Here is a 24,203-nt window from a genome sequence, read left to right as displayed (position 1 = left end):
GGTCACACACTGATGTTGGACGAGAAGGCCTGGCTCTCAGTCTCTGCTCTAATTCATCCCAAAGGTGTTTTATCAGGTTGAGGTCAGGACTCTGTGCAGGCCAGTCAAGTTCATCCACACCAAACTCAGTCATGTTGGAACAGGAAGGGGCCATCCCCAAACTGTTCCACAAAGTTGGGAGCATGGAATTGTCCAAAATCTCTTGGTATGCTGATATCCTCCTCTGATAATATATCCTCCTCTGATAATATATATATATATATATATATATATATATATATATATATATATATATATATATATATTATCAGAGGAAGCTGGTCCATAGAGGCAGAGGAGGTTGCTCATCTTCTATTTTTGAGAGGCAACAGGGAGATCAAAATATAAAAACAATACTTGGTGGAAATAAACCATTACCAAATTTCATTATCATTTAAAAAATATTTATTCTCTCTTCGTTGGAAAAAATCCATGATTGAAATTCTGATTAAAATGCTTCAACAGTGACACCTGCAGGGCAGGAGGAGAAAGAGCAGTGTGTGTGAGGTGGTGGTTGGGAGCAGTGGGGGAGGGAGTGGGGGGTCAGAGGAGGACGGGCTCCTGCTGTCCTCCTCAGGGCGGATCTCTTACATCAATTTAAAGTACTTTATTTTTTTATGCTAATCTATGATTGGCCAAGACACATAAAATGACGCTCCAAGGGAGGACGTCCTCCCTAACCAATCAACAACCAGAATACAATATTGACATCACTTTGGTCCAATGATAGTTTCCAGATTTCATCTTCAGTTCTCTACAACTGTAACGTACATGAGTGTGACGAACTGATAAGAGAAGAAGAGCAGTAAGATATAGATAAATTGATAGAGTAGCATATTAGAAAATAAATTATAACTTGCAAATTACAAACTATATTTTTAAACACATCAGTAAAACATTACATCTCATTTGGGCCCTTTCAAGAACCAAATTACCCTCAGCGGGACTACGGTGACGTGCTGCTGCTCTGAAGTGAACTCCTCCCAACAACAATAGAAAGTTAACAACATCATTTAAATGAAACAACAAGGAGAGTTAGCTTGTTTGTCATTGTTGCTAATGATAGATCCGAATAACAAGTGGTCACTCAAGACGGATGTTAATACCAGGTGTAAACAGACGTACTTGGAGCTGTCCACTTGTGATCGGATCACCTGAGACGGATGTTAATACCAGGCGTAAACAGACGTACTTGGAGCTGTCCACTTGTGATCGGATCACCTGAGACGCATGTTAATACCAGGCGTAAACAGACGTACTTGGAGCTGTCCACTTGTGATCGGATCACCTGAGACGGATGTTAATACCAGGTGTAAACAGGGACTAAGATGCAAGGAAAAGAAGCAAGTGAGGGAAACGTGGATGCAATTTAAGAGACTTGAGATGCAACCAAGGAAACAAAGCGAGGAGAGAGGAAACAAGAACATTTGTTTTTAGAGACATGAGACGTCCTTTCCTCTGAAGTGTCACATGAAGCGACGTCCGTTTCTGATGACGGCGGCAGCTGATCACAGCTGATCAGCTGTCAGTCAGTTTTAACAGCTGTAGAAACTTGTGATTAATACTAATAAATGTTCACAGTTATCACTGCAGCAGCTGTTTCCTCTCTGCAGCTGTTACCTGTTTAACAAACATAAATAACAACCTGCATTCTGCATTTATACTGTGTCCTGCTCAGAGGCACAGGAACCATTTCTACTCACAGAATGCGTTTATATTATTTATTGATTATTTGCATCTGTATTGTTTGATGTTCTGATAGTGAATTCATTATTTAATAACCCAGAATATGATCAGAGTGTCTTTTGAACACTGGAAAATATGTATTTGGCTAAATGTTTCAGGGAAAATGGAAATGATGTAACTCATATCAAACCCGACGCTCAGGAATTTTCAGCCTCACATGTGACTGAATGTAAATGAGGATAAATGATGTAAAATATAAATGTGTTGAACTGTTATTATGGATCAAATTAAAGTCAGGGAGAGTCTGTCTGTCAGCAAGAAACAGTTTAATGGAGGAAATAACATCATGAAAAGAAAAATCTTTCTAATAAGAGACTTGAGATGTATGTGGGTGCTTTTCATTAAGCTAACTCTATGCTTCCTCGCGTCCTCTCTCCTCCGTGACCCGGAAATCGATCTCTCTCCGCCATCATGGAGGATCCTCCGATCCCTTAAATGCACCTGGAGGAGACGAGGAGCGAGGAGAGAGGAGGCTCCTGGAGGAGCTTAGAGCCAGGAAACACAGGTGCATCCTAGTGGAAGTGTTTTAACGGACGGCAACACCCCTTTGATCCAAAGTGTGTATTGATTGGTCAGCTGATCTGACGGGACAGTAAACAGTCGGCTGTTGTTGTAATACAGCAGATCAGGAAACTACCTGTGGAGAAGGAATGAAAGCACAACAGCAGCTGATCATAGCCTATTTATTTATAAAATAAAGATGACTGAATCATGAATCAATCATTAAAACTTTCTACTATTTCTCTTCATGAGGCAAAAGGCTTCTCCTTTCTTCTTCTGTGTTTCAGAGCGTCTCAGCTCCTTCAGGAAAACATGACGTCACACAGCTGCGTCTCCTATAAAACCATCCTGAGCCTGAAAAGCACATCAGACTTTCACAAACTAAATAAGCAACATTTTATTTAAACATATTCTGCAGGCTGCAGCTGTTTCTATTGTTCCTTTATGTGGGTTCTGTTCTTTCAGTAATTAACAGGTTTAAATTGTCTGTTTGTGTCTCATTCTGTGACAGACAGACGCTGCTATAGATCTATAATCAAATGATTAAACACTGGAGCAGTTATCAGCTGTTTTCCTTCCAGCTATCAATATGTAGAAATGATTAAGTAACAGTGTAAAGTCTTCATTCATTGTACATGAATTTTAAATGCAAACTTTAGAGTTTAAACTGTTACTTAGTCATTTCTATTGCTGACTTATTCATATTTGACATTTAGGGTGAAGTGCGTCATGACAACTTGTCTCCTCAAAATGATGCTGGAGTGAGCGACGACGTCCCGTTTGATAAATTAAATTCCTCCGTCCTCACGTCTCTCTCTCATCCTCGCTGGGAGAAGAGACGCGAGTGAGAGAAACCAGGAGACACGTTAGCGTAATGAAAAGCATCCAAGTATCCCAGAATGCATTTCACACCAACCGGCAGCGATGGCGGAGACTTTGAGTCAGTCTAAAAGCTGTTGTAACTTGAATTGTAGGATTATTAATATGTGACTTTATTAATTTTTAATGTTTTCAGGAGAGAAAGTAACATGTAGATTCCAACATGTGGCCAGTTTATCCCAGTAACTCCAGTCTGTAAACCTGCTGGGATGTGTTGGGAGATGTTTGGACCAGCCGCTCATCTCAGCTGCTAGCAGCCCGACTCCTGAGATGATCGGCCGGTCAACATGTGGTCATCCCGGGGAGAACATGATCCATGAACTGATCTGCAGCTCTTTGCTGATTCACCGCTGGCTCTAATGTCTCCGCAGCATTTAGATATATGATATAATTCCTTCTGGAAGATAAATGTTGGTCTCACAGATGAAATCTAACAATTGTAGCTGCAACATTAGTTTGTCTGAATGTAAAGTGAAGCTTCATGTTTTTACTGGACAGAACAGCAGCGCTGCCTCTGGAGCTCCACATGTACACATATCACCACATTTACACACATATACATGGATTCAAATGAACAGATTCATTTCATTTATTTTATTAAGCTACATAACAGTTTAGATTTTTATTATAGCTACATTACAGACTGAATAACATCATTTACTGCATCTCTCTGTCAGTGAGGTTTTTGTTTTGTGAGATAAAAAGTGTTAGTGGAGCTTTGAGTTGAGATTATTTTGTCACAGTACAGTCAGGTAGGTGTGTTGAAGCTGAGCTGCTGCTGTTCCAGCTGCAGAATGATCTACTGCGTCCTCTCGTCCTCACAAGTTTGTACTACTGAGTCCAACTTGCCAAGTCTGAACTAGCAAGTACACAAGTCCCAACTTGGTGTATTTGGTATTGAGAATATATCAAGTACGTCATATATAAGATATATGCACATATTTTTTCCAGCTGGCTGAGGAGACTATTATGCACGCAAGCATAGATTGTACTAAATATGATCAATAAAGACAAAATATGAAGGAAGAACTCAGGAAGACTGGACTTCAGGAGCTCAGTGTAAAACTTTAATGAACCTGCCAAGTGGGTGCAGCAGTAGTTTTCTTTGAGTTTATTAGACAGACAGGATTAATGTGTAGGATTTAATCTCTGGTCCACACCCCGGAGCAGAAGGTGGCAGTAATGCACCTAACACGCTGGTTGACAACCGCCGTTATAAACCAGAAAGAAGAAGTTTTTTTCCAGACAGAGTGATACCTCCTGTCAGCCGAGGGGTTTCCTACCTGTGCAGCCGAACATAGCAGCTCCTGCGCGGACTGTTTCACCCTGACGGTCCCGGTGTTTCCTCCGCAGGCTGCACTTCACTCAGCTGCCCGACAGACCCGCTGCTTCTTCCCGCTTTAACCTGAATAACAAACCGGGGCTCGGTGCTCCGGTTGGATCCACATGGAGAGCCGAGGCTAACGTTAGCTGAGAGGCTAGCGGAGCGTTAGCCGCAGCATGTTAGGAAGCACAGCCAGCTAGCACAGCCAGCTAGCACAGCCAGCTAGCACAGCCAGCTAGCACAGCCAGCTAGCACAGCCAGCTAGCACAGCCAGCTAGCCTCAGAGAAACAGAGAAACAGAGAGAGTAGTTGGCAGTTACACGTTTCTTTTGGCATTAAGTGCATTTAGAGGCTAAATGATTTAGCAGCAAGATGGACGGTGGATAAAGAGGAAGGGTGGAGCAGAGAGAGAGAAAGAAAGGTAAATAAACGTGCTAGCTAGCTAACGTAGCTAATGTTACTGATGCGTCATCATCGTCTCGTCAATGCTAAAGCTAATTAGCATATGTAGTCTAGTTAATGTGGTCAATATTATTATAAAATTCATGTGTTTTGGTGAAAGTTTCAGTGAGTGAGTTCATACTTTGAGCTGATAATTTAAAATGATTGAGACAACACAACGTCTTCTGTCACTATTCAGGCTGCTGTCATTTGTTGGAACTTAAAGATGTGTGTTATTTAATGTTTGTGTTGGTTAAAGGGCTATTTGAACCTTTGATGGGTAACTGTTAGTGTATATCAGTAAACTGAGGAGGGTGTTGTGCTCTTGCTTGTTTCTTTTTGAAGGTGTAGAGAGCAGCGTTGGTGCCACAGTAGTAGTAGTGTCGTCTCCCTCCTTAATGATATGTACCTTTGGTTTTATTTCAGCTTCATAACACTACATTGTACTAAGCAGCTGTTGGCTCATTAGTTTGTTATTCACATGCACTAAAATTCAGCAGAATGCAGGAAATCAAGTCTTTGTAAGTAAAGTTTTCCTAGTGGGGACCCCCAGACCCCCCGCTGATAAACTGGTCTGACTGGAGCTATATTTCCCAGCCTGAATGATTTTCCCAGTCCGGCCCTGCTGTATAATGTTATACTGAATATAGTTTATGTCACAGCTTTAGCGTCTTCACCATAGTAACGGTGGCTGAGGATCATGGGTAGGCTAATGTAGCCGCTTCCGCTATCGTCCAAAACTGACAAGAAAACTTGGTCACAACCTTTCATATTGTTGAGTTATCAAGGACGCCTTCATGTTTTATGTTGAGAAATGTTAAAGATATTAAAATCAACAGTGAGGAAAATACTCATACGCAGCGCGTCCTCTCCGGTCCCACCAGACTGCTAATATTAGAATAAAAACATGAAAACAAGGATCAAATCTCTTGAATAAATGTTGAGTGATGTAGCGGTTATAGTTTAAAAATGAAGAACAAATGAGAAAAAACAATCCAGCCTCTGAGCTCCCGAGTCCCAACTGACAGAAAAAAACCTGCTGCAGGAACGAAACCTGCTTCCACCTGAAATACATTAGTTTGAAAATCCTGCTGACTGTCACCAAAAAAAAGGAAAAATGGTGTCAATGAACACGAAGAGATTAAATTTAGTGAATATTTCACTGATTACTGTGAGACTGAGACAGACAGGTGGACACTCTCAGGTGAGGACAGACAGGTGGACACTCTCAGGTGAGGACAGACAGGTGGACACTCTCAGGTACAGACAGACAGGTGGACACTCTCAGGTGAGGACAGACAGGTGGACACTCTCAGGTACAGACAGACAGGTGGACACTCTCAGGTTAGGACAGACAGGTGGACGCTCTCAGGTGAGGACAGACAGGTGGACAGTAAATCAGCTCAAACTCTTGAGACTGCAGCTGATTGTCAGCTGTAACCATCATGCAGGAATGTTCCACCTGTGTGAGAGGAAATAACTTGTCAGTCGTCCAAAGATTGTTGAGGAAAGACAAACAGAAACAGGCGGTTTATCATTTTCATGTTAGTGTGAATCAGTTTAAACAGTCCTGTCATCTGTTCACAATACAAACTGCTGAGTCTTACAAGAAAAAGTCTCATTGTTGACATGATTTGACTTTGAGACGCCTGTTTCTGATTGGCTGAATGTAGCTGCTGTCGATAGTCGTGGTGCGATGTGATGTGATGGACGGTTGTGTTGCCTAGCAACAGCAAAGCAGCTCAGTGTGATGAGGATCAGAGCTGCTTTTTCTAGAGTGATGTCATGTCCATGTTTGCATGCTGAAAGAGAACGTGCTGCTCTGACCCCCCTCCTCCTTTCAGGCTGCAGCCTGCTGGAGTCCGATGGTTGACACCAGGTCTGAGGAAGTGTAAGTGTGTTTTTCATTTCATTCATCAAAACAAAGCTCATTCACATCCTACTGAGGATGAAGATGATGTCATCATCAAACAGATGATAGATCAATAACTGCAGCTGTATTGTGTCTCGTTCTCTCCATCAGATTTCTGTCGACTCACACTGGATCCAAACACAGTAAACAGAAAACTCAAACTGTCTGACAACAACAGGAAGGTGACATGTGTGGAGGAGGATCAGTCATATCCTGATCATCCAGACAGATTTGATCACTGGGAACAGCTGCTGTGTAGAAATGATCTGACTGGTCGCTGTTACTGGGAGGTCGAGTGGAGAGGAGACGTTTATATATCAGTGAGTTACAGAGGAATCAGCAGGAAAGGATACATTGATGACTGTAGGTTTGGAAGGAATGATCAGTCCTGGAGTCTGATCTGCTCTGATGATGGTCGTTACTCTGTCCGTCACAATAAGAGATCAACATCCATCTCCTCCTCCTCCTCCTCCTCCTCCTCCTCCTCCTCCTCCTCCTCTGTCTCTAACAGAGTAGCAGTGTATGTGGACTGTCCTGCTGGCACTCTGTCCTTCTACAGAGTCTCCTCTGACACACTGATCCACCTCCACACCTTCAACACCACATTCACTCAGCCTCTGTATGCTGGGTTTTGGGTCTGGTCTGGTTCCTCAGTGTCTCTGTGTGGTCTGGAGGAGGAAGAGTCTCCTCCTGTTAGAGAAACTTTCTCACTGCTGACCAGATAGTTCAGTCTGTACAGGATCACACACAGCTGATGGTATTTAGTACCAACATGATCTCTCACTGCTTGTAAATGTAAACATGGTTTCCACATGATTGACAGTTTGTTTGTAAAATGAATCAAATGATAAACTGAGTCCAGTTGTTGTTGTTTTCTGTTGTTAGTGTATTAGAAAGGCTTGAACTGTAATGGGATAATGGGAATGGGATCTTCACAATGTTTAGTTGTAGTTCTTCTAGTAGTTTCATAGTAACTGTGTTACCTGATTCCTTCACTTATTTAGAGATCACATGACAAATGATGGTCAGAACAACAGGCCTCCTATTGGCTGGTTAAATGAACACCTCTAATGGTGAAGGCTGAGGCTCAGCAGCTGGAGTGTGGCTGCTTTTATGCTGCGTTCATATCATATTGGAATGATGCTAATTATGAGATTCTGACTTGTAAATAAAATTCAGGTCAACATTCAAGTGGTAATTATGAAGTGGAAAAGCTGAAAGCTCTGATATTTACTGGATATGCTGGATTATTGTCAATAACAGTATTTTTGAGCCTCATTCCACCAACTTTGTAATCATGCAGCTGTGTTGATTTGTTGTGTGACATGAACGCTGGCGAGTTGTAAACATGGGAATCTTTCCCGCCTCTACCATCCATCCCATATGATGTGAACACAGCATTAGAGATGAGAAGTCCAGGAGCTGTTGTGTGTTTCTGACATACAGGAAGTATTTAGTTTTTCTCTGGAGTGTTTATTTAGTTCCTGTGTAGAGAATAAAGTTCATGATGATCAATAGCTGATGTTAGTTTTCTCCATTTATTTTTGTGTGTGTGCATGTTAATTCATATCTAATTTCATATAGTAGATTGAAGGTATTTGACAGTTTCAGGACTGTTTAAAGTGTCAGTTTAATGTGTTTAGCTCACATTCAGTCTGACAGCTGTTGTTCAACATCAGACACACATTATTATTCCAAGCAGAGTATTTTTATATTCTTAAAACATGTGCGGAGGATCTTTAAAGTTCAGACAGTCTGTGACGACACAACTGACGTCAGTTAAAGTCCGTTTTGATTTTTTACATCCACTGTCAAACTTTTTTGGCTTTTTTTGGTCAGAGCGACTCAAAAACGATGAGTTCTGATGGTGTTTATTGATCAGATTGATGGATTGGATTCATGTTCTACAGACACACTGTGAGATACATAATCAAAGTCTAAAAATACATCAAAGGAACTTTACAACATATCTGATATACTGTGTAAACTTTGTAAATGTGCATCACATAAGATAGATGATGTGGTTCAGTCAAACTGCTGATGTGAGAGTGGAAGAACAAAGTGGTTTTAATGGTTTTAATGGTGACACGCTGTAAAGAGACAGTTTGATTTCTGATGGTGAATGAAAAGACTTCATATAAATATGTTTAATAAGTATGTATTTGAACACTGGTGGAGTTTATTGATCCACTGGATGTGATTATTTCAAACATCTTCATTTCTTTTTAAAGCCTAAATGTTCCTGTTTTCATGTTTTAAAGTGTGAGTGAAGCAAACAGCTCCTCCTCTGACAGGATGTGATGCTGTGAGTGAACAGCAGGTGGCAGCAGACGCTCATGTTTCTGTTCCTCCAACACTTGAGTTTCACACAGTTTATATGTTCAGAGGTGGAAGAAATAAAACGCATCCTTTACTTTAGTAAAAGTAGTAAAACTACCATCAAATACTCTTTTACAAGTAAAAGTCCTGCATTCAACAATATATTGAAGCTCTGAGAAATAAAATGTAGTGAATCATGAAACAGTTGAGTGTTTCTCTCTGACATGTGGAGGAAAAGTAGAAGGTGTGTCCACCAGTCCTCCCATAACACAGTCTAACGGGTCCCAGTATGAATCTAACAGTGGGCAGACTGGTTTGATGATGGTGTGTGTATATTCAGTATCTATATGTTGTAGATTATTCTATGAAGGATGATATTAAAATATATTTAGATTTCATTATCTGCTGTTTTTAACCGTCTTGCCAAGTTGTGACTGTTGGCGTCGACCTGAACAGGAAACAGTCACAACCTGGAAAAATGTTCAAAACCTTTTTAATGGTGGAACCAGCAGAATATATTTTCATCCAGATGTTTCAAAGAGTCTTTGGCTATAGAGCTTGGTTAGAACAATGTAAAAGTGGGCTAATATTTAGATAATAAAGAGGTAATAATAATGTAATATAGTGGTAGTTAATAAGTAATAGCTTGGTATTAACAGTGGGTGTAACCACGGTAACAAAGGGCCAAGAAGAAAGGGGATATTTAGTGGAAATAAACCTAAAGAACAATGAGGCAGAACTAATTACAAACATCACAGTAACATTTCAGTAACTATACAGTAACCTGCTAATAATAAGGTTATATCATGTTTTTATTTAAAACAGTAATATGGTGACATTAATGGGGTAATAGCCTGATAATAATGATGTAATATGGTTCATATTTTCTAAATATTATGGGCTACTATCAGCGTCATTCCTTGAAATTACATCACAGTTCTTGGACGTCTAAATCAGTGATTATCAGATTAACCTGCTGAAATTCTTCGTCTCTCATGTTCCAAACATGAACTTTTGTTTTGAGGTAAAAGTGTAAAAATTCTTCTTTTAATGCTGTGATTTGTTACCTGGAAACACGTCTGCTAGTTTCTGTGTAATAGCCATGAATCAGTGCTGCAAAATGCATAACTACATATTTCTACTTCATTTCACGGTGATATTAGATTAAACCAACAGCAACAACCCAAACCAAGAGGCACAGTGATCACCTGGAAACACACCTGGTAGGCCTAACCCTTCCACTGTTAACTCAACACAACATGTGCTACTGTTGATGAAAAGTTCCAGAAATATATGCTGCCTATGGACATATTTCACTCATCAAACTTCAGCTTCAAACAAGCCTTTTAAAAACATGTTTTTTATTATTATGGTATTTTGAAGTTAAAGAAAATACATCATTTTTTATCTTAGGTAACATGAAAGGAAGCATTTAGCAGCCGATTCATGGCTGTTACACAGAAACTACCAGGTGTGTTTCCAGGTAATCAATATGTCTCTTGGTGTTGGTTTCATCTCATCACAATCACCAAACATCACCGTCAAATGAAGTAGAAACTGGTAGTTTTGCATTTTGCATCTTTAGATGTGTTTCACATTATTATCTCTTTATTTTTGGCCCCTTATTATCTAATATTAGCTAGTTATAGCCATTGTTAATACCAAGCTTTTACATGTTAATTAGCATTATTACTAGCTGGTTATTATCAAATATTACCCACTATTACCTTGTTATTACCCAGCTGGAAGGTAAAGTGCTGCCACAAATCCTTCCAGCAGACACCAACAAAACTGCTTCTACGGTTCAACCTCAGTTTAGTCTCACTGGTGAAGTTTCTTACTGGATTTAAACCAGTTAATTTGTTAAATCTTTCTGGTTTTAATTGATACGTTTGTCAGTTGATACATATATATGTGGTTCTTGAGAAATAATAATCAATCTGTCCGTTCTGAACAGACACGTTTTGAACGGGCTCTGCACTAGTTCTAATAAAAAAAGAACTGTTAACTATTATTATTCTTCATTTCTTAAACTGTGCTGGTGTGTTTTTGTATTTCAGGATTGTATTGATTAGTTTTTATGTTGAATGTGTTTCTTTATGTTTCTTTGTCTTTTAACATCTTGGGACCATGTTGGAAATACGTGTTTTCACTGTAACATGTTATCACTTGGATTTCTGTTTTGTGTCTGTAATCCATAAATAAATAAATCATATCACAAACATAACTTTGCTCCAACAAATGTTTCTATATACAGGTGAGAGTGTTGAAGGTTACAGCATTTATAAATGACTTTAAATTAGATGAGAAATCATCCAAAACAAAGAAAACTGTTTTCTCTGCACTTTATTGTTGTAACAAAGACTTTTTCTTTTAACCTTCAGTTGGTTTTTAAATAAATAAGATAAATCAAGATAAAATAACTTCATTTATTATTTATTTTCATATTTCAAACCAGGCAGCAGGTGTTTGCTGCTTCTTCTTTCTGTACTCGAGGCCATTTTCAGGAAGGTTTCCCCAAACTGAGCGTGTGCAGAAGTTTTCCTGTCTGTTGAACAAGTTGAGCTTTTAGCTTTGATTGTAAATGAAACTTCAGTCAGAAAGTTTTACAGCTGCAGGAGTTTAACAGTCTGCTGATGTTCAGAACAGATTCTGTGGGCAGAGAAAGAAAAGTAGTATCTAGTGGGACTCTACTGAGAGAGGAGACAAATGTCATATTTCCATCATGTTTTCCATTGTGTGGTTTTATTCCAGCCCATTAACAAGCATCAGGAGGGCAAAATATTAGGAACACTTTTCAATATAACACAGTCCAGTACAGCAGCCCCACTACCACCTCAATAATAAATATAAAATACAATTATCACCTTTCTGACAACGTCAACAACAACTGAGAATGTAGAAGCTTTGTAAATGTAGAATTGATGGCAGAGCTGTTGTGTTGGATCGCATCAGACTGCACAGGTGTTCCTAATAAAGTGATCTCCAGTCATTGTACATTTAGAGTCTGGAGGGTTGTGAGGTCACAGGTCACGTTAGAAAAAGCCTTCAGGACTGGAACATGGGCTGTGTGGGAGTCGGTCCTGATGAGATGTGATATATCAGAGTTGAGGCTAACATTAGCAGCTCTGGAAGGTTTACCTGAGATCAGCTGCTCGTCATCTTGTAAAAGTGAAACATGTTGAAAATACAAACAGTTAAGTATCAGTCTGATAATTCAGCAGTTTTTCTGTATGAAGTGTCTGAATGGTTTTTGGGTTGTGAGGAATTTAATGAGATTATTCAGTTTGATTTCAGTGTTCGTTCACTTGACATGTTAAGAGTGTCGAGTCATTACTGGTGTAAATATAACGAGAATTAAATGAAGCTGCAACTTAAAGCAGCTTCTGTCTGTTTGTCTCCATCTAGCAGCAGAAACCTGAATCACAGTCTGGTGATTTAAACATCACAGCTCAAATAACAATAATAACAATAATAATAATAATAATAATAATAATAATAATAATCAACAGATGTCGACAGTCTGATCTTCTCTGGTCACAGAACTGAACTGGAATCAGCGAGCAGAAACTGGTTTGATGGTCTGAGACCACGTTCAGGCTCACAGGCTGTTAGAGGTCTGTTATATATTCTGGAGTCAGTCAGTCCCAGTTAGAGATGTGGCGGGAAACCTTTTTACAATAAACTGTGGTGAAACATTGTTTCTGACTGTGATTATTGTTGTTTTCAGAGACACTGTGAACACAGAGCAGCTGTTCTGTCTTCATCAGCAGTTTGATTCTGTTCAGACACGACGAAGCAGCTTTCTGCTGCTCACAGGCAGAATAACCAGAGAAGCAGGTCAGATCAGTCCAGATCCAACATCTCTGCTCAGGACTTTCTATATTAACCTGAGCTGCCAACACACTGAAGAGCAGCAGCTTACAGGTCTGAATGTTCTCTGCTGCTGTTTGTTACTGATGTGCCTTTTATAAATGAATTGAACTGTTAACACTTCATACAAAGTTCAACACTCCAGTATTTGAATTAGTTAAATAAGCTCCGACCTTCAAATCCATCCATTTCATCAGGAAAAATTCATGAATTTCAGACTATGAATGTGTTTCTATAAGAAACTCTGAGCTGCATTTAAAGTGATTTCCAGTCAACAAGCTGCTTTTCTTTACTGTTTAAACTGTATTTAATCAACTGTTTTCAAAGCTGCAACACACAGAATAATATTCAGTCAATAAAACACAAGCTGATCTTTGTGTCATTTATCTGTGTTTTAGCACTAATAGCAGGATTTCAGGAACTTGAATGATTATCATGATAATACTGTTAATCATGATATTTTGACCTGTGATAGTCATAGTGTGATATCAGCACATCCTCAGTCCAAGTCCTGCTTTAAAGGTAAGTAATACAATTTTAAAATCAGCTGTAAAATGTAAATGAAACCAGTGAAATGATGCTGACGGCTGAAACGTGTTTTCTGAAGACATTCAAACAGAAACACAGTTTTTAAAAAGTCCAGGTTCAGGTTTGGATTTGAGGTTTAATTTAGAGACAATAAGTAAAAGTTCTTCTCTGTGGCGTCGATAACAAACTGTCTGAGTGTTCGGAGCCTCCAAACAACAACAAAATGTTATCAGGAGTAAAAAATGAACCGATTACATCAATAAAACACACAGTTAGTTCAAAAATGTCAAAATATCAATCTGTATACTTTTTCTTTTAACCTTCAATTCATTTTTAAATAAATATAAATAAAGATAATAATATTTACATAAAGATAATTCAAGATAAAATAACTTCAGATACTTTATTTCATTTGTTATAAATGATTAAATGTTTGTGAAATATGGAATAATTAGAAGAGTAAACCAAATGAAGTTTTAATTGAAAAGTATAAAACTTTATATTTCTTTTTACTCTACTAAGAAGTTTTGACTGTTTTTCAGGTTTCAGGTCTCTGTAGTTTAAAGTGATTTATATATAATATATATAATATAATATATATAAAGTATAAATACAGTATAAACTGTATATGACAACATTTCAGAAAAAATCAAACTTTGTCTCCTCCAGGCTGTGAAAACAAAAAGACAATAAAGACTAAATCTATTGAGAAAGAAAAGTGAATATAAATCTATTGTAGATGTGTGACACATGTTTTTAAACTAAGGGGTCAGTGTTTGTTATCAACTGGATGTGATGTCATGTCGTTGTCATTTTGGGCATACATGTTGGTGAAGAGATCCTGCTCCTAGTTCAGGGTTGCCAACTCTCACGCTTCACGCTGCCCAAACTATTCTCACACCAAAACATCGCCACAGCAACAGAGATGAACAGTCACAGTCTTTTTGCTAAAGAGTGATGCTTAAACTACGCGGATTATTTTTGTACAGTTATACACAGGGCTGTAACGGAGACTAAACGCACATAAACGCCGTTTAACCACCTCCTAAACTCTGAAACAGCGTTTACACAGAAAGCTGTTAAAGGCTCAGAGCGGCTTTCTACCGCAGCTTCTGTTGTATCTTCTGGGAGCGCTCGTTTTGTTATCCGTTTGAACTTTGTATCCTTGTATGAGACACGGAGACAGCTGTTACTGTTAACGAGGGGTGACCAACAATCCACCGCCCGCTCCTGCTGCGCGGGTCTTTTAATCAAACAAACCCTCCGTGCTGAAGCCAGCAGGCAGACGAATGAATCAGAGTTCAGAGGATCATATATGACATTAACTGACGCGCAGCATCAAATAATAATGTCAGAAAAAGCAGCACAAAGTAAGAAGCTAGAAAAACTCTTCAGCAAAAAGTGGAGCTAAAGTTCTTTTAAATTGACATCAGTGATTTAAGCGTCCAGTTTATCTATCTGTTGCTGCTTTAGCCTGACTGTTACTTTACAGTAACGTTAATGTTAATGTAACGTTAGCTTGATAGTTTAGATAGATGGGCTGATGATGCATCCCCGCTGTGTGTTTTGTCCACAATGTCTGTAATTAACATCATACAAGTTAAAGTTCTGCTTCATGCTCACTCCGATTTTTAAAGGAAGGCTTTTTATATTTTCAGAGTGAGTGAAGGAATCAGGAGAGAGGAGACAGAAGTGAGGAAGAGTTGCAGGATGTAATAATGTTGAAAGGAAAACAAGCAGAAAGTAAAGAACTTTCAAAAAGATTGAAAGAAAAAGTTTAAGGATGAAAGAGAAACACAGAGGCCACGCAGGCGTCATCTGATAGACACCAACACATTCAAAGCAGGAAAACTGGTGAGGAAATTACAGCTGTATCTAGATGAATTACTGTTCTGGTAAATATTTTAAAGGCACAATCTGTTATTGGAATGTAGAGACATCCCACTAACACAAGTCAAAGAACAAGATTGAAACCTGCTATAAAATGACTTTTCATTCAGGCTGAATGAAATGATTGGACGGGATTATTACAGGCCTGCAACCGTCACACATACTGGATTTTCATTTGATTTATTGATGGCTGTCGGGATGTACAGAGAATTTCAACAACTATAACAAAAATGCTTCTAAAATACATTAGATACCCTAGCTTTAAGGTAAGCCTATAATTCAGATTGTATTGGCTGCGTTACATATTGTATGTCGTGATATGACAAATTAGTTGGCAGATTTACTTCATCTAAGTGTCCTGCCATGAAAAAAATAGTGAAGAACACTGATGTACATATTTGGCTGAGTGACTGTGTGTGTGTGTAAACCCTTGTTATTGCCTTTTAACTTGTGAACATTCAAATAAACGTTGTAGTTTTGATATCGGGAACAACACATCTTTGACTTTCATTAGTGAATGAACCTGTGTGCCCTTTATTGGATTAGTGTTTGTCTACTACTGTGGTGTAGTCAGGCTGTATCCTTAAATCTGAGACCTCCCGCTCCCACCACATGTGTAAACTGCATACTGTTTTACACCCTGATGGTCAACTGAGTCCAAATACGTGCATGTGATTAAGTGTGTGCACGTAGTCCTGATTAAGCCCGTGGCATCAAAATCTCCCTCCAGCAGGGACCCAAAGTTGGCAACCCTGTCCTAGTGTAACCGGTGGTTTCTAGCGTTGTGTTATAAGGAAGAGGCTCAGACCAGGGTGTCTTTGGAGGCGACCGTTTATTCCGGCAACTGACGACAGAAGTAAATAAAAGAAATCCTCCGGTCAGTTGTGATGCTAACTCAGGCTCCTGCACAAATTAAATAACACAGAAATGTGTTAGCATACTGCACAAGAAGTCCAAGCTAATAAACAAACTTACACTCGTAATTCAAAGGAAGTGCACGACGTCGCTTACCTCTCCCATGAAGTACAACAACAAAAGGGGAGAGGTAAAGGCGGGGGACATCATTTATAGAGGGGGGGGGGGGGGGCAACCACAACAGTGAACGTAGGGGTACAATGAACTGAGTCTTAAATGTTCCACCTGTTGACCCTGGAGGAATAGCACGTCAGGATTGAACTATTTACAGATTTTGTGTAATTCTAATACATATGCTGCACAGTTGACCCTGTTACACTAGTCTGGTTGAACTTTTGAACCTGTTTCTATCTGAGGGCTGCTTGCTGACCTCTGAGGTTAGCTAGAGATATGTTTGTCTTAACCCGACTGTTTTAGAGACTGTGTGGATCATGAGGTACCTCGACAAGCTAAAGTTGAAGGATGTCCATGTTTGAAGGTATTGATCGACCGTGAGGTCTGTTAGATCGTATGACTATTGTGACGACCCCTCCGCTCCACTCGCTGCTCCTGTGTTTTGGTTTGTTTGTTTGTTTCAGGGCGGAGGATCGTCATTGACTTCATGAGCCACACCTGGGCCCGGTGTGGTCTGGTGTATAAAGCATGGCCTTCCACGGAGCTTCCTGCTCTCTTCTCCTCGCCACTTCCTCTCCCAGCGCGGCGCGGCATGGCTGTTTGTCTTTTGTTGCTGACACACACACACACACACACACACACACACACACACACACACACACACACACACACACACACACACACACACACACACATCCATACATGCCTACACTACTGATTACTGACTTCCACATTTTTCCGTTTTCATTTGTTATTTTTGTGAATAAATATACAGAGCTGCCTGAAAGTTTGTGAACGCTTTAGAATTTTCTGTATTTCTGCATAAATATGACCTAAAACATGATCAGATATTTACACAAGTCCTAAAACTAGATAAAGTGAACCCAATTAAACACATGAGAAAAAAAATGTTTTCATCTTTTTCTTTCAATGTCACATATTTTTGTGTAGCAAAAGTATGTGAACCTCAAGGATTATCATTTCATTTGAAGGGGAAATTAGAGTCGGGTGTTTCAATCAATGGGATGACAATCCAGTGTGAGTCTGGGAGGCCCTGTCTTATTTAAAGAAGAGAAATCTGGGTCTTCACTGTCAAACTCTGAGCTTCACAACACAGGTTTGTGGAAGTGTGTCATGGCTCAAACAAAGGAGATTTCTGAGGACCTTAGAAGAAGAGTTGTTGATGCTCACCGGGCTGGAAAGGGTTACAAAACCATTTCTAAAGAGTTTGGACTCCACCAGTCGACTGTCAGGCAGATCATGTATAAATTGAAGACATCCAACACCACTGTTACCCTCCCCAGGAGTGGTAAACCAACAAAGATCACACCAAGAGCAGGTGTGTAATAGTCCAGGAGGCCATAAGGGACCCCAGGGTAACGTCTAGGAAACTAAAGGTCTCTCTTGCAGTGGCTACAGTCGATGTTAATGAGTCCACCATCAGGAGAACATTGAACATCAACGGTGTTCATGGCAGAGCTGTAAGGAGAAACCCACTACTCTCCAAACAGAACATTCCTGCCGTCTGCGGTTCACTCAAGACCACGTGGAGTCAGAAGGTGATTGGAACAATGTTCTGTGGATGGATGAGACCAAAATCAAACTTGAATGAGAAGCGTTACGTTTGGTGATGAGCAAACACTGCATTCCAGCATAAGAACCTGAACCCATCTGTGAAACATGGTGGTGGTGGTATCATGGTTTGGGCTGCTTTGCTGCCTCTGAACCAGGACAGCTTGCAATCATTGATGGAGCTATGAGTTCTGAGTCGTACCAGCAAATTCTGCAGGAAAATGTCAAGATATCCGTCTGTGAACTGAAACTCAACAGAAAGTGAGTCATGCAGTAAGACAACAACCCTAAACACACCAGTCGTTCTACCAAAGAATAGTTAAAACAGAAGAAAGATAATGTTCTGGAACAGCTGAGTCAAAGTCCTGACCTTAATCCTAAAGAAATGCTGTGGAAGGACCTGAAGCAGGCAGTTCATGGTGAGAAGCCCACCAACATCCCTGAGTTGAGACTGTTCTGTGAGGAGGAACGAGCTAAAATTCCTCCAAGCTGATGTGCAGAGCTGATAAACAGTTACTGGAAACGTTTGGTTGAAGTTATTGCTGCAAAAGGGGGTCACACCAGTTACTGAAAGCAAGGGTTCACATACTGTTGCCTCCCACACATATGTTAGATTGGATAATTTTCCTCAATAAATAAATGAAAAAGTTGAAAAAAATGATTTTTTCTGGTCTGATGTGTTTAATTGGGTTCACTTTATCTAGTTTTAGGACTTGTGTAAATATCTGATCATGTTTTAGGTCGTATTTATGCAGAAATACAGAAAATTCTAAAGTGTACACAAACGTTCAAGCAGTTCTGTACTCGGCCTAACTGGTAAAACTCGTCTGGTCTCCCATGTTTGTCGCAGCCTGTGACACTAAACTTGTTTGTCAGAAGGTGTAACAGTTTGTGGAAGTGTCCATTTAGGGACCAGACTGTTTTTAGCTTTGCTTCTGGAGAGGTATAAAGCTGTCTAGTTTAGGTTAACAATCTTTAGGGAAAGGGCCGGCTGAACAACATGCTTTCTCTCCAAAAATACAAGATGATTGTATTTTTGTTTGTGTTTGAACATTTGTATAATTGTTACTGATGGTGTGATGGATTGTACAGCGTCTACAACTGCTTCAACTAGTGACAATGTTTAATGCTTTCTTTATGTCTCTGTGCCTCTTTCCAATGAGGAAAATTTCCACTATCTGATAAGGATTTATACAGTCTGTCAATGTTTGACTTTAGCTGTTCCAGGTTCTTTATTCCAAAGGTCAGCGCTGTGCTGGGATCATATTTCTTTACAGTCACTTCTGGTTAAAGATGAATTCAGAGTTGAGACTGTTTGTGAAGCAACTGACATTTGAAATCTTCCTGCTGTGAGTTACATGTTTGTTCTTCCTACGTTTGGTTTCCTGGTTGAAGCTGCTGATTAATTTCACCTTCACTCATCAGCTTGATGAAAATGATTTTCAGCATCTAAAGGTAACGTAAGCAACAGGTTTCATCATGTTTGTGTCAGCGGGGGTTAAAATGATGTGACACCAGTAGAGATGGTGCTAGTAGTGATTTATTATGTTGCTTTGTTGAATACTGGTGGAAGGTTTGAAACCTCGTTAATCCTCTTTGACTCTAATTAGCTTTGCTAACAAGATGCTGTTTAGACAACAGAAACATCAGAGGAAACTCTGGAAAAGCTTCATTAGTCAAAATTCAGCCTGTTGACACACTAAGTGACCAGAAAAACAGAAACACCTGAATAATACAATGAAATACAACAGTGATGCAATAAGTGTTAAGTTTTGTTGAGGTTCATTGGTTCTGTGGTTGTTGTTTTGGACTTAATTACTTTGAAAGATGTTTCCGATATTTAGTCGAGCTCATTTTCATATATAGAGGAGAGAAACTTATTACAAACACCTGGACAATATAAGACAATCCAGTACAGTTGTTAAACAGGCCAGCAGCACTTGGACTATTCTGCCGCGCCCCCTCAACTCTCAGAGTGGTATGTTCCATCTCTGCAGCTCATGAACATGTTCAGGACAGTTTTTATTTTCAAGGATTGAAGACAATTAAGGTCAAAATTGTGTGTTACTGTCTTTGGTTTGGACTGTTGTGTGCGTCCATCACATTGTGAATAATCAGTCAAATATTCATGTAGTTACACGTATATTCATCCTTTCCTAAGATAATTATTTTATTAATATTATTCATTAATTGTAATTAATTATAATTATATTATAATTGTTTTGTTGGCTGCTACTGCTGGTCGTGCTAATTAGGATCAATCAGATCAATGAGTGTCAGCAGCTTCCTGTGCTGAGCCTTTACTAAATATTACTGCATTCATCCTGCATTTTTCCATCATTACTCAGTGGAAATCTTGTTGTATTGTTGAGTTTACATTTAATCAAGAATCAGACTAGTAGTTTCCACCAGTTAATGTGAATATCTGTTCATCATTAACCTGATATAATGAGCAGGTTTAATGGTCATGTAAGGACACGCAGACACACCTGTATTATACAACCTGTTGACTCACCTTTAACGTTATAAAGTTTTATCAACTGGAACTTTTGGACTATTTATGATCTGATCAGTCACGTCAGAGGTGGTCTGTGACTTCCAGGAAGCCAAGTGTGTGAGAGAAGCTGCTGTTCTCTTTTTTTTAACTGTTCTTCTGTCCTCACTAAGTGTTTAGTTACACAACACACTTCCAGTAAAGGCTGAAGACAGCAGTTTGAGGTTCATTGGTTCTGTGGTTGTTGTTTTGTATTTGACTGCAGTTGAGTTTCCTCCATCACTGTGTGTATTTCACAGCATCAGAGACAATAATGCAGGTCTTAATGAATGTTACCCCTGTGCCACACATTGATCCACGTCTGCACTATTTTAACACTAATTCCAACAGTAAACCTTTCACTGTCTGTTGTTACTCTGAAAAATCACCTGCATATAACATGTAATATGTGCATCAATAATAATAAATGAGACTCAAATAAATACACAGCTGACACTGAGTGTTAAAGGCTCAATGTATGATGCTGCTGCTTTTCATAAATGAATGAAATAGATTATTAATAATATGCTGTTTAGTCGTGTTTAATGTTGAGCAGTAAAAGTAAACCATGTTTTAATAGATGTTCTGCAGTGAATTTATTGTTCATCAAACAGTAAAATGTGCTGCAGTTATATTAGGAACACTGTCACTAGCTAGCAAGTCAACAACAGCTCACCAACCTGACAGATACACATTTTATCAGCTTTCAACACGTCACTAACTGCACTTAAACACAGTCATGTGATTATGTTCTGACAGTTTGACATAAAATGAACTCAAACGGTTTCAAACAGTCTTGAGTTTGTTTGTGTAAAACATTTTATTCATTGTCAGAGAAGTTTAGTGTCAGTATGAAGGGTCGCCCCATTCAGTCACCTTTAAACTGGTGCATGTTTTAATAACCAGTATCATGCTGGTAGTGAGGGAGACTTTGTTTCACAGGTGGTATGGTTAGTGATTAACAGCTAATAAAAGTCATTAAATAATATTCTCTGGAATCTTTCTAAACTATATCACAGACAAACTGTTGAAAACATCTTTTCATTGATGATATTCAGTATTTTAACCAAGCTAAGAGCTGCAGCAATAGAAACTAAAGTTTATGTTGCTGCCAAACCTTCATTCAGTATCTTTATACTAATCAATATAAAATCAATGTCACATTATATAAACTACAAAGTGAATCACTGTCATCAAAACACAGTAAACTCTGTTTGTGGAATAATGACGGAGTTTAAACTACAATGTGATGCCTCATCACAGGAAGATCTTTGTTCTGCTGTACAGAACTGCATTTAGTGTTGAGTCAGACAGATTGTTCTCTCTTATTCTGCCTGTTTTAATCTTTACTGTACATGATGATGATGATGATGATGATGATGCTCCATTAATTCAACCATAAATCATGGAAACGTCTGTACTTTGATCCTTATAATCTAACACTGATTGACAGACAACATTCCCACAAGATCAAATAGAATATAACACAGCTGTAGCAACTATAACAGAACCATAAATAAAGATAAATGTAAATAAAAATATGATGCATTGATGCTCTGAAATACAAACATTCATGTGATCTTGTGGCTCCTTCTAATCTCCTCGGGGATAAAAGAGAGAGAACACGTTTAGTGTCTGACAAACTTCACAAGTTTTGTCTCCACTGATATTTGTGAAAATTGTTGCATCAGTATCTTTATGTATATTCACTAAATCATCATTCGAAATACATGTCAGGCCTCTGAGTGTGATATGCTGCTTAACTGTTATTAATCAGTAAAGTGTCATTCAGTACAATCTCTACTTAAAACAGCAAGAAGTACAAATGACTCCATAGAAAACCAGAGTCCTCAGACTGATGATGAAGGACTGATGAAGGAGAATCAGCAGCAGTTTCTCTCTCTGTGTTTCCTCTGCAGGTGAAGCTACAAAGACTCTGTGACTGGATGTGGATCTGAATTCACCTGGTGAGCATTTTTATTTCTTCTGCCACACAGCTGACTCCACCAGCAGCTCATCTCCATTAAATGTGCTCTATAGTGGTAAATGAAAAGCCAACAGAGAACTGGAACCTTCTGAAAGTAAAACATTAAACATTAAACCTCAGTGGAAATGAAGAATAATGTCTTACTTTGCTGCCATCTGGTGGTTGAATCAAGAATGACGCCGTTGTAACTGCAGTGCTGATGTGATGTGCAGCTTGTTGTAATGAATGAGCTTGTTGTTGTGTTTGTGTGAAGGTGTTTCTCTGCTATGGATCAGAGTGAGGACAGAGAGGAGGGAGTCCCTCCCTCTAAAAGCTCTCTGTGTGGGGAACATGACAGCCAGACCAAAGCTCAGAGGTGAGATGAGGATCTCTAACTGTCCATCACTGTTCTCCACTCACATCACTCCACCATCATTATTCACACTCAGAGCTCTGTGTGTGTTGTACAGACCAGACTCTGCTGGACCTGGACCTGGACCTGGACCTGGACCTAGACCTGGACCTGGACCCAGCTGTGTGTCCATGAAGAGTGACTGGTCCATGGAGGAACCTGTAAATTTTAAACCTGGACAACCTGCTGATGGAAGGTCAGAATGTAAAGCTGCAAAGACTGAACAGACTTTTCATTTCTATCCAACATGCACATTTATCAGAGCTGTTGTTGTTTCAGGATCCAGCAGCAGAGACCAGACTCTCCTGGACCTGAACCCAGCTGTCTGTCCTTTAAGAGCGACTGGTCGAAGGAGGATTTAATTGATTTTAAAGGAGGACGTCCATCTGCTGATCAGATGTAAGCTGTAACTGACAGTAAACTTCGGGTTATGCTAGAAAAGAACTGGTTTGTACGACGTGTTGTCCGACCACGTCAGTGAAAAGCCGGCCGTCATAGAGAGGGAGGAGACGTGATGATCATTTAAATATGGAGATAACAGATCACATGTTCAGACAGTCTCTCCTGGAAGACATTCATGGTGTTGCACTCGCTTGTTCATATGAAAAGTGAGATGATATGATTTATTTATACATTACAGACATAAAAAACATGTTAAAGTGAAAACACTTATTTCCAACATGGACCCAAGATGTTAAAAGACAAAACACAAGACATACAACATAAAACTTAATCACCACAAATTAAATAAAATAATAAACGCCCACATCAAAACACAAAGTACAACAAAGACAATTTGATGGCTGAAGTAAAAATGGAATTGCAGATTTCATTATAAACCTGTGACCATGTTCCATAAATAAGTCCTGACCTGACTTCTATAAGCTCCTCTCATTTTTAACAGCTGGATGTGTAACAGGAGGCTGTTCCACAACACGGCAGCAGCTTAAAAAAAGGAACTTCTGGCTACATTATTCACTGGAGGGACTTTATATGAACACACACTGGCCCTGGTGTTATAGCCATGCTGAGTATGTTCCATTGTTATCTGTGAAGTATTGAGGAGCAAACCCATTGATAATGTTGAACATATGATGCAGCTTCTGTTGTTCTACTCTGAGCTGTACTGGCAGCAGTCCTACACTTCTGAATTCATCACCAACATGAGTTAAAGAGGATACATTTAATAAATACTGAATAATATTATTTTGCATCACCTGCAGTTTGTTCCTAAATGTA

At 39.3% G+C, this 24,203-nt stretch overlaps 1 protein-coding gene and 1 long non-coding RNA gene across 5 annotated transcripts in view; one reads left to right on the top strand and one right to left on the bottom strand.

Moving 5' to 3' along the window:
* LOC137196216 (NLR family CARD domain-containing protein 3-like) overlaps window positions 1-24,203 on the top strand; it is a 138,453-nt gene that overhangs the window by 7,839 nt on the left and 106,411 nt on the right. For 3 of the 4 annotated variants that reach the window (XM_067609077.1, XM_067609076.1, XM_067609075.1), the window contains exon 3: window positions 23,244-23,363. In XM_067609077.1, coding sequence (XP_067465178.1) covers window positions 23,244-23,363 — 120 coding nt within the window. Of the gene's footprint in view, window positions 1-6,774; window positions 6,822-6,953; window positions 11,389-23,243; window positions 23,364-24,203 lie in introns of those variants that run through there. The other variant, XM_067609078.1, reaches the window with a different exon arrangement.
* Window positions 19,441-24,203, bottom strand: part of LOC137196220 (uncharacterized) — a 31,634-nt gene continuing 26,871 nt past the window's right edge. Inside the window, exon 3 of the long non-coding RNA XR_010931230.1 lies at window positions 19,441-19,943. This is a non-coding gene — a long non-coding RNA (uncharacterized lncRNA). The remainder of the gene's footprint in view (window positions 19,944-24,203) is intronic.

Source organism: Thunnus thynnus, chromosome 13, assembly GCF_963924715.1.
Source record: "Thunnus thynnus chromosome 13, fThuThy2.1, whole genome shotgun sequence".
NCBI classification, from domain to species: domain Eukaryota; kingdom Metazoa; phylum Chordata; class Actinopteri; order Scombriformes; family Scombridae; genus Thunnus; species Thunnus thynnus.
This window is presented reverse-complemented; position numbering and strand designations above follow the sequence as displayed.